We start from the raw sequence: 10,334 nt of genomic DNA on the forward strand, positions 1-10,334 counted from the left end.
TTGCACCTATAACGGAGAGCCAAATTCAATGGATAGATTATTATTTTATAAAAAGATCAGAAACAATCTGACTTGTGAACTCTTCGTACGGTGCTAGCTTGCTATGCATGTTCAGAAATGAAAGCTTTCCCAGAATGGCAAATATAGGTAGGTGTAAAAATATCCCCAATGTTAAAATATTGTACCTTTTGTGTGCAGATAGAACAAGAGTTTCACTTTTCTGTCAAATGCCCCATGTACGATAATTTGAGAAAAGCCTATGTATCTTAATATGTTTATTGTTATGCAACTAACATCAATTTTTATAACTTTATCCAGAGAATAAATAATAATGTTAATACCCTACCAGATTTTGCTGTTTATCTAACAATTTCTTAAAAAGTGAGAGAATTAATGCGTTAATCCTAAAATTCTTATGTTTTGTGGGTGTACCATAATTTTTAATAGATTCATGTAATTTGGGCCAATGGTCTATGTTACAAAGAAAGATTATTATTATTAATTTTATTATTATTATTATTATTATTATTATTATTTTATCCAGATGGCCGAAATATGTTTTAAAATATGGCATTTTTGCCATGATTTTGCATGTAAAATCTAGTATATCGCTCATTCATGCTTGCATCCAAATCATTATTATTATTATTATTATTATTATCATTATTATTTAGTTGCCTTTTAAAGTGCATTCCCTTTTTTTCAATGTTGCCTTTCAGCAAACGGGTTATCTGCGTAAACATAAGCTGTTATTATTCAAAAGCTAACCAAATTTATCAAAACACTCTTATTTCGACGACGGTGGGAAAGATGATCTATAGTACTCTGTACATACATATCACAACGTACATACATATCACAACGTACAGACATATATCACAACGTACAGACAAGTAAGATCAATTAAATTCCAGTGTCTTTGTTGTTATTGCAGTCTTTCGTAATCCTTGTTCTTAGCGATTGGTCAATACTTTTGAACATGATGTCAGGCAGAAAAGAGAAAGAACAACAGATATACAATTCTACCGAACTGTGTAAGCAATATAACGAAACAGAAGAGATACACACTGTTGAGTTGTCCAACATTTGTATGGTCAAGTGGAATTTTGCATCAACATGGGTTGACCACAGTAAGTTGCAAGCCGTGTAAGAACAGTAGTATACAGTTTCAGAGACAAGATGCGACGAAATTTCAGCATTTAAAAAAATTGGTCGATATTGACTTGAAGAAATCATACACACCCTGAAATTACTATAGCGTGAATTTTACTAGAGCCATAGTTGAATAAAGACGTTCAAAATTTTAGGTATATATATTATCACATAAATTAATGACGAATCCTTGTGGTAGCATTATATATCAGTGGTTAGCGTGTCAGACCCATCGTCAGTAGATTACAGGGTTGCAACCTACTTAAGACTAGCGTCAACGCTAAACAGACTTCCATGTTTTGACATTCCGTTAAACGCCATTATATCAGGCATTCAAGGGCCAAGGTTGGTGTTATTCCCTTTCGCAGAGCATGCTAAGACTGGGAGAAAAGCGTGGCATGTGGCTTTTTTTTCTCTCTCAAACAAACATGTTTGTAACTTAGACAAATGATAGAATTTAAGCAGAACCTTAAAAAATCTAAACATGTCAGGACAAACCAGCCAAATATGTACGTAACCTTGTTTTCAGTTACTGACGACACCATAGTTTTGACACATCATAACTTTTAAAAATTATGCAGCTTTAGTTTACTTCGATCAGAGAATATTATTCCTCTCTGATCTGAACGGCAATTTTATTGCATTCAAATAATGTCTTTCACACTTCTGACGCATTCCGTTTCATTGATACACCCTGTTCTTCGGATATAAGGTGAGGTTAGAAGATTGGGTATATTGCGCATTTATATTACAGGTGGAAAGCTCTCTTTTCAGTATATGAAATCTATATATTTCCAATATTGTTTTTCTTAAACCTCCTTGATTAAGATAGGTGATACATCCCAATATATATTCACCATCTACCGAATATACGTTCGTATACATTATTGTGTGTATGAAGAAATTAAATATGTGAATGAATTGTCCAAGATTACATCAAAAGAGTTCAAAACTGCAACATAAAGTCCTAAATATTTTTTTTTCTCAATGGATGTGCTGTTCAGAAGTAAGAAAATGTATGAAATATATCCGGCACAGTTAACACCTTGATCAGCGCTTTGTAAGATGAATCGGGGGCCTCACATAGCAAGGGGTATTTTGGTTGTTGAAATTTGCACCTATAAGCCGTGTTCACGTGAGGTTTGATTTAAAATACTGAAGAAAAAACTAACGAAATGCATGATGGCTTGTGCTTCAGATGCACAGTTAAGTTAAACTTTGGACTTTATCCGCTTTGCACCTTGGAATAAAGAGCAAAGGTATGTTTACTTTTGAAGTTATATTTTATAGGGATCGTTCCGTACCGTTATGATTTGATTAAATACTTTAGCCATCACCGTGTACAACAAGGGTTAACATCTCGTTTTTAGGTAGGTGGGAGGGCGTTATCACTGGGGTGGAAGTGTGGAGGTTGTAAATTAAATAAGGAATATGTGTAATAAATTGGAACTTAAAAACAAAAGGTGTTGAAATAAATACCAGTCGACTTAAAATATTGTGTATTTAAAATAGATGAATATGGCGCAAACAAGGCGATTGCACAGATACTATCAGCTAAAGATATGTTAGGTCAAATTCACTTCATTTTAATAAACTAAATTATCTATTATTTTACATTTATTTCATAATGCAACATGTACAATACAATATTATGTTGTTGTTGCTATTGTTGTTGTTATTGTTGTTATTATTATTATTAGTAGTAGTAGTAGTAGTAATAGTAGTAGTAGTAGTGATGTTGGTGTTATTTACTGTGATCATGATGATGATAATCATTATAAGGATGACTATAGCGATGTTACAATTTCTGTTGTTGTTTGTGATCTTGTCATTGTTCAATAGTTTATCTTAAGAGTTTTAATTTATAGAATAATATGTTTTTAATATAAATTATCTACAAATCAAACACCTTACGTGCCGCAATCGAGGTAAAATTGGATACGGTGCTTAAAGCACCACATTTGCGGGGAAGGTTGTGTCAAAAACTATAACGAATTCACCAATACGTCTTAGTAACACTTTGTTTTTTCTTCTTTTTATCACAACCGGGGTTTAGGTATAAATAAGAGCATGTGTACTGTTTCGCAGCAAGTGTGCCGAGATACAATATAGAGATGAACATGAAGATCATTTTGCTCATCAGTGCTGTGTGTGTTTTAACTAATGCAGAGATCACAAATTTTGTATGGAAAAACTGCGGTAAGCATTCTCGCTACATAGGTTATAGTGTATATTGATCGATGGAATCAATGATACTTTAGCTTATTTATTCTGACACTCTTTAGTGAGTAAAAAAAACAAAAAGAAATTATTTAATTTCATGCCAGATTATTTTAATATACTTATTAAAATGCCAATATAGTGGTACTAATAATATTAGTATTAAAATTAGTATTAACATAAGCTAGAAGTAGTATTCAGCTTATATATAGCATGGGTACAGTATGGGTATTTTAGTATGTGTATATTATGTGTACGTATTTTAGTATGTGTCTAGTACGTGCATTTATTTTAGCATGTGTATAGTATGGGTATGTATTTTAGTATGGGTATATTATGGGTACTTATTTTAGTATGGGCATAGTATGGGTACTCATTTTAGTATGGGTATAGTATGTGCACTTATTTTAGTATGGGTATAGTATGGATACTTATTTTAGTATGTGTATAGTATGGGTACTTAGTTTAGTATGGGTATAGTATGGGTACTTATTTTAATTTACAAATGAGGCTTTCTTCCCATATTTCCAGCACCAGCTGGCACGAATGTAAAACTACGATTCGACGCCTTGTCTGCCACCCCTATGCCAGTTCTGGTTCCCGGGCCACTTACTTTGTCCATCAATGCCAGCGTAGTTCAAGAAATGGACGTCTTCTTCCTGAAGTTTGACATTGCTAAACACACAAGTTTCGGGGGCGCCATCCAAATCCCATGTGTGGGTGATGTTGGATCTTGGTTAGTATGATTTTGAATCTTATATGTATATAGTTACCGTATGCGTGGTGTGAAATATTAAGACCTATATATCTCGATCACACACACACACACACAGATAGTGTTCAACGTATCTAATAAATGTATATATGTTTTGCATACATTTCGAATATATAACAGTTATCTAATCCCTTCGTCAATAAAAACTTCAAACAATAACAATTCAACTTGTGTGATAAAAATATCCTTTAATTTTAATTACAAATATATTTTGTACAAAAAACGAGTGATCTACCCAATTAAATTCCCTGGTTCCTGGATATGGATTTAGAGACCAACAAACAACTATCATTACTTTGGAACAATAAAACTCTACACTCAAACCACGAATGTTAGCACTTGCGAGAAAAGAAGCACGTGTGCGTGTGTGTTGACTAGTATCGCTTTAAGTACATGTTCACGAAGGACTATTGCAATACTGAATTGGTCATTGTATGCAAGAATATATAGAGGATATTTCTTGAAACGAATTAATAATGAATATATTTCATCTCCTGGGCAAAAATACTAAAATAATTAAGTATATTTTTTTTCTCCAGTGAAATTTCAAGATTATTTATCTCAGAAACCCAGTAATTTGCGGCCTAGCATAAAATAACTTCACTGTTGATTGTTTTAACAGTACTTTGGACGGGTGTACTCTGCTGCCTACCATTGCGAAGGGTGGTCATGCGGTGGACAAGTCTCTGGGAATACAGATTATGGGCATGTTGAAAGAAGCTCTGGGACACGACGCTGGGTGTCCCATCCATGTGGAGAACATCTCGGTTCAGAACAAAACATTGCACTTGCCTGAGATGGGAACTATTGCAGGCGCTATTGGAGAGGTACGTTACCTTTCGTATGTATGTATTATGTATGTATGTATGTATGTATGTATGTAGGGTTAAACGGCACATTAGCACAATTCTGACTATATGGTGCCGAGTAAGGTTAGAGATCCCGAAACATCCAAGATAAAATAATAAATGGTAATATATATACGTTACAGAGTCAAGTGTTTTAAATAAACTTCACCTTTCTTAAAAGTTCATGATCTTCCAAGCTTGACGTTATCACAGTTCGCATCCGAGGGCCAAAGTTCATGCCTCTATCTAATCTGCTCTTACGATATGCAAAATTGACGCATCGTGACGATTCTGCATGCACAAGCCTGCAAGGTGGCGGGAGAGAGAGGTTGGTCGCACCACTAATTGACTTATTCGAAAAATGAACACAACTCACACACACACACACACACACACACACCAAAAATACAGAAACAATCCCAAATTACGAGGCCTTGCATCAATGAGTCTTTGGGTAGGGATGATGAATCCAAATGGATTCCATACAGTCTATTTAATCAAATCTATTTTGGAGTTGACACCAAGAGGGATTTATATTTCTATGTGCCAAAGGTATATTAACTAATTAATTTTCCTACCAATTTTTCTGATCAATTGTATGTATGATTTTGATATTAAATTCCAGCTTGGGTACTTCTATTAGTTTTAGCACGAGGTTTTCGTGCGATATTTCCAGTACCATCTGGCACGAATGTCAAACGTCATGGCGATAGCAACACGTCATCTTTAATTGTAAGCGAGCATTCGATATCACTTTCATGAAATGGTCCCCATCTCTTTCCCAGTTAGATGGGTATCAGTTACCTCTTTAGTACAATTCTACAACTCGTATTCAAGTGCTTCTCGGGACAAGGATAAGACGAGCAATCTGATCTAAAGACAAAAGTCAATAATCAAAATTCTATTAAAAAAATTCTGTCACACGAGTGATAACATCGCTCACTTTGTATCTGTTCGATCAAAGTAATGTCCCGGCTCCTGCCCATGAAAGCACAATTGGATTGTTCATCTAATAGAATGTTTCGACGTCTAGCTTCCCTAAACATCTAAAATGTCTTCCCTCGAGTTAAATTTATTTCCTTTTGTTCACTTTCCATCGATTAAAGTCTATAGGACTTTAAAAAGGCATTAAGAAATACCAGACAGTCATATTGTTTCAAATATGCCTAACAGTCTTAGTTTTCTTATGACCAACTCTTTCCCTCAAATTAGAAAGACACCGGCTGTTGAAGTTTGCAAAACATTATTTAATTTTCGTTCATTTTCTATTACCTATACCTCTGACAAAAATCTTAAAAGTTGCAGAATGATCATACACTAGCTCATGCAAAGTCTCAGTTTAAGATGAACTTTTCAGAAATTTAGTGAAATCATGTCTTGGTTTTCCAGTTTTCTGTATCACATAAGTGATACTTTTCTGAACGATTATTGGTACTGTCTGGAACAAAATGGTGCCATTTGTGGTGTAAGACTAAATGAACATCTTGGGAATTACGCTATAATATCAGAAGTCCAGCTGGCTTTACATTTTATCATTTTATGTATTTACAGAGGGAAAAATAACATACTTTGAAAGAAATAAGTGAATTTCGTAGACATTAAAAATAACGTTAATTCAGGTGCCGCCCTATCATCGATTTCGGAAATCTCATTTATCTCTTTCATTGCTTCTTGTTAAACTAAAGCTCTCATAGGCACATATATTTGTTGGTTGGAGATGGGTCGTATAGTGTTAACAGAAGGGTCATTGTTTGATGTCCTTTATAATCCGTAACTTGTAACATCTACAAAATTCACGAAAATATGATACTCCAAAGAGAAAAAAAAAGTAAATTAAAAAAAGCCAACCTGGGGTACAGATGGATTATAAACTATAAAAATTGCTAATGTACATTTATGGAAATAATTTTTTATTGGATTTGCGATACTGACATTTAATAGCGAATAATTTTAAATAGAGCTGTAAACAAGAAAGGAAGACAAAAATGAGTAGAAAGTGCTAATAAATACTGTTAGTTAAATAGGGTCTAAGCTGAGAAATCTGTGGTTTAAAGCAATTAAATTATCTTTCTAATACACTTTTGCACTGCCCACAGGACATGCCAAGACTATTCCCCATTATAATACACTTTTGCACTGCCCAAGAGACATAACAGGACTATTCCCTTTCTAATACTCTTTTGCACTGCCCACATGACTTGCCAAGACAAGAAATTAATTTACCTTTCTAAAACACTTTTGAACTGCCCACAGGACATAACAGGACTATTCCCTTTCTATTACACTTTTACACGGCCCACATGACTTGGCAAGACAAGCGATTAAATTACCTTTCTAATACACTTTTGCACTGCCCTAAAGGACATACCTAGAACATTCCCTTTCTACTACACTTTTGCACTGCCCACAGGACTTGCCAAAAATAGTCTCTTTCTAATACACTTTTATACAGCCCGCAGGACTTAACCAAGACTATTCCGTTTCTAATACACTACTGCACTGCCAACAGGACTTACCAAGACTATTAAAGTTCATTATTGTATCTTCGTAGACTGAACTTTTCAAAACCCCTAAGTGCCAATTATTGTTTATTATATGTGTCTCTTTCTTTCATCGCTTTTCGTTAATCCGATTCATTTCAATTTTGTTCACATGTTTGTTCTCATAAGCACGCACATGCCATTAGAATACATACTTTTACTTGTAGCATTTCAAATCAATCCCTTTGGAAATGCAAAATATCTATAGTGCAGTTATTGGTCTTGAAAATAGCCCCAACATGTTTAAAATTTATTTTGTCGATACCAGGTTCCGAAATAAATTCCTACTCCCAAGTAACGTTTCCTTGTCATTACAGCAGCCAAGAAATTCTTGAACTTCAGTTAATTGCGGTTATATAAACTTCGAAATAACTCTGAAATTAAAAAATTAGTCGCTTCCTGGTTTGATCTAGATAACTCTGTAATGAAAGATAGAGGCGTCATATCAACTGAGACTCAATACATATACCAAAACAATAACGCATTCTTTTACAAAATTTAACGGAAAAACAATAATCATCCAACAGTATAATATGACACTTAGATGATAACAATAATAATATTGATAATGATCGTCATTAATATTATCATTGTGATCGACATTGATAAAGCCTCTACTTGTGGGGACAGTTCCCATTACATGCATGCCAAATTTGTTCTGACATCACATGATATGAATGTCCTCCATAAACTGAAGGTATGTAATTTTTTTAATAATAAGTTAGAAGTTATTCCTTCTTGTGATTTTTCAAAACGTAAGTCATCCTTAACCGATCCGATTTGCGTGGATAGGTAATTTTTGAAGGATGTTGAAACGTTAACCCATGAATCTTATTTTATCTCAAAACATTGTATGTCTAGTGGGTCCTCTGTGCACGTATCAGTTCAGACCATTGACTTTTGCACCTTAGGAGTTGCTGTTAGCGATACAGAATGCATTTAAGATCGTTAGCAAGCTCTATATTACCCATATTTTGCGACCTCTCACATAAGAAACTATACTTTGCTCAATTTATTTAGCAGAAAGAAATACAGCGTAAAAAATATATATTTACTTTTATTTTTTATTTTAATTTCCGGGAATTTATTTATTTCTTCCGTTTCATATTTCCTATTTTCTAACCATTCCTAATTATCAGTAAGATCAATAAAATATCAACAGCAGGAAGAAAGAAAAAAAGAACAGCATGTATTTAGAACACTTTCAATAATGAGAATGACATCGCTATCATCATTGTTGTTGCCGTCGTTTTGATCATCATCATTGTCATCATTGCTTGTTGATATTACTGCATACTTTATGCCAAGATCTCTCTCTCTCTCTCTCTCTCTCTCTCTCCTGACAATTTATATTGTCTTTGGTTTTATTCATTCTAGTAATTACTAATGGCTGTTAGGGGCCCCGAGTGGCCGAGTGGTCTAAAGCGCTCTCCGCTACGGATCACTGCCATCTCACCTCTATCTGCGTAGGTTCGAGTCTCGGATTCGGCCAATGTGGGTATGTGAGAAAGTTTGCCAGTAGCTTCTCGTGTGTCGGTGGTTCTTTCTGGGGTTTTCCCTGGTTCTTCCTCCACCATTAATACTGGCCGCCTTGTATAGCCTATCGTGTGCTGAAATATGGCGTTAAACCCTACAACAACAACAACAACTAATGGCAGTTCGTTTAACTTATATTTACGTATTTCAGGGAGATTTCACGGTAAAAGTAATGTCGTTGGATGTAGTGACCGGAGAGATCTTTGGCTGCCTTCAGTTTGATGTAACAATCAAGAACAAACCAACCACCGGCTTCCTCTTTGGATGAAACATCAATGAAATGTATCAAAATTCTTACAATTTTATCATCAAGGATATGCTATAAATGGTTGCTCATTTATCGAATTATTTTGTTTATTTTTTCCATTGAAATAAAAGACTTTGTTTAGCTTTCTTTTCCTTTTTCTTTGTTGAAGGCATGTCCAACATAATTAAAGAGATTACGCACGCGAATTCATCTATCAATATCTTGTTTCTTCTTTACCTATTTCGTTCTGTTTCTATTTGTTTGTTTTTCTTTCCATCTGTCTTAGGTTAATACACTTAGCCACATTTTGGTATAGTTATATAAATGTTTGCCTATCTATAATTGATCCTTTTTTTTAAATCGACGAATAATTGTTTGGGCTTTTTTTAATGAATTATCTATCTATCTATCTATCTATCTATCTATCTATCTATCTATCTATCTCTCTGGGAAAGTACATTTTGGGGATTGGTGGTACATAATGAAACTTTTTACCAGACGATGGGACGTAGAAATGCTCAAAGTTAGAAATTACAAGACAAAGCATTTTAAAGAGTTATTGTTTCTAATTTTTCTATTTTTTTTCCCCAGTTAACAGTACATGATTTCGAAGGAACAAGCAATATTTTCTGTGTTTTTCAACCATTCCTTAAGCTTTGTATGTAAGGCTGTTTGCTTGGTATGCAACACATAACATTATGTGATTCGATAATAAACTGCATCCTTCTTGTATCTGAGTGTGTGGGGATTTTTTTGTTTAATATTATTGACCGAAGCATTTCATTGGTAAGTTATTAATCCTTTTCAGGCTGACTGCATTTGTAAGTTGCAGCAAAAGTAATTAGCCGTCATGACTACAGAGCTCTGCTTGTTCCAAAATCTTACTGTTACACTTTTGAAAATTGCCTATCCGTGAATTTAATTTGTTGCATCTTTTAACTTCATGGCAACCAAAGGTAATGCCGTCTTCCAACATCTTTTGACTTCTTGACAACCAAATGGAATGTAGTTACAGT

At 34.3% G+C, this 10,334-nt stretch overlaps 1 protein-coding gene across 1 annotated transcript; it reads left to right on the forward strand.

The window, feature by feature from the left end:
* Positions 1 to 3,192: 3,192 nt before the first annotated feature.
* LOC149795357 (ganglioside GM2 activator-like) lies at positions 3,193 to 9,459 on the forward strand. The gene is made up of 4 exons (XM_089964082.1): positions 3,193 to 3,351; positions 3,904 to 4,108; positions 4,770 to 4,974; positions 9,223 to 9,459. Exons 1-4 carry the CDS (start codon positions 3,267 to 3,269, stop codon positions 9,337 to 9,339), a joined length of 612 nt encoding a protein of 203 aa, XP_089820208.1. The 5' UTR covers positions 3,193 to 3,266; the 3' UTR covers positions 9,340 to 9,459.
* The last annotated feature ends 875 nt before the right edge of the window (positions 9,460 to 10,334 follow it).

Source organism: Sinohyriopsis cumingii, chromosome 7 (genome assembly GCF_028554795.1).
Source record: "Sinohyriopsis cumingii isolate HCF-2022 chromosome 7, ASM2855479v2, whole genome shotgun sequence".
Classification (NCBI taxonomy): Eukaryota; Metazoa; Mollusca; class Bivalvia; order Unionida; family Unionidae; genus Sinohyriopsis; species Sinohyriopsis cumingii.

Bases quoted from the DNA above. Each gene is read 5' to 3' on its own strand.
- LOC149795357 (XM_089964082.1), top strand. From the start codon at position 3,267: ATGAACATGAAGATCATTTTGCTCATCAGTGCTGTGTGTGTTTTAACT. The intron at 3,352-3,903 runs GTAAGCATTCTC...CCATATTTCCAG, and splicing joins TTTTGTATGGAAAAACTGCG to CACCAGCTGGCACGAATGTA. The intron at 4,109-4,769 runs GTTAGTATGATT...TTGTTTTAACAG, and splicing joins GTGGGTGATGTTGGATCTTG to TACTTTGGACGGGTGTACTC.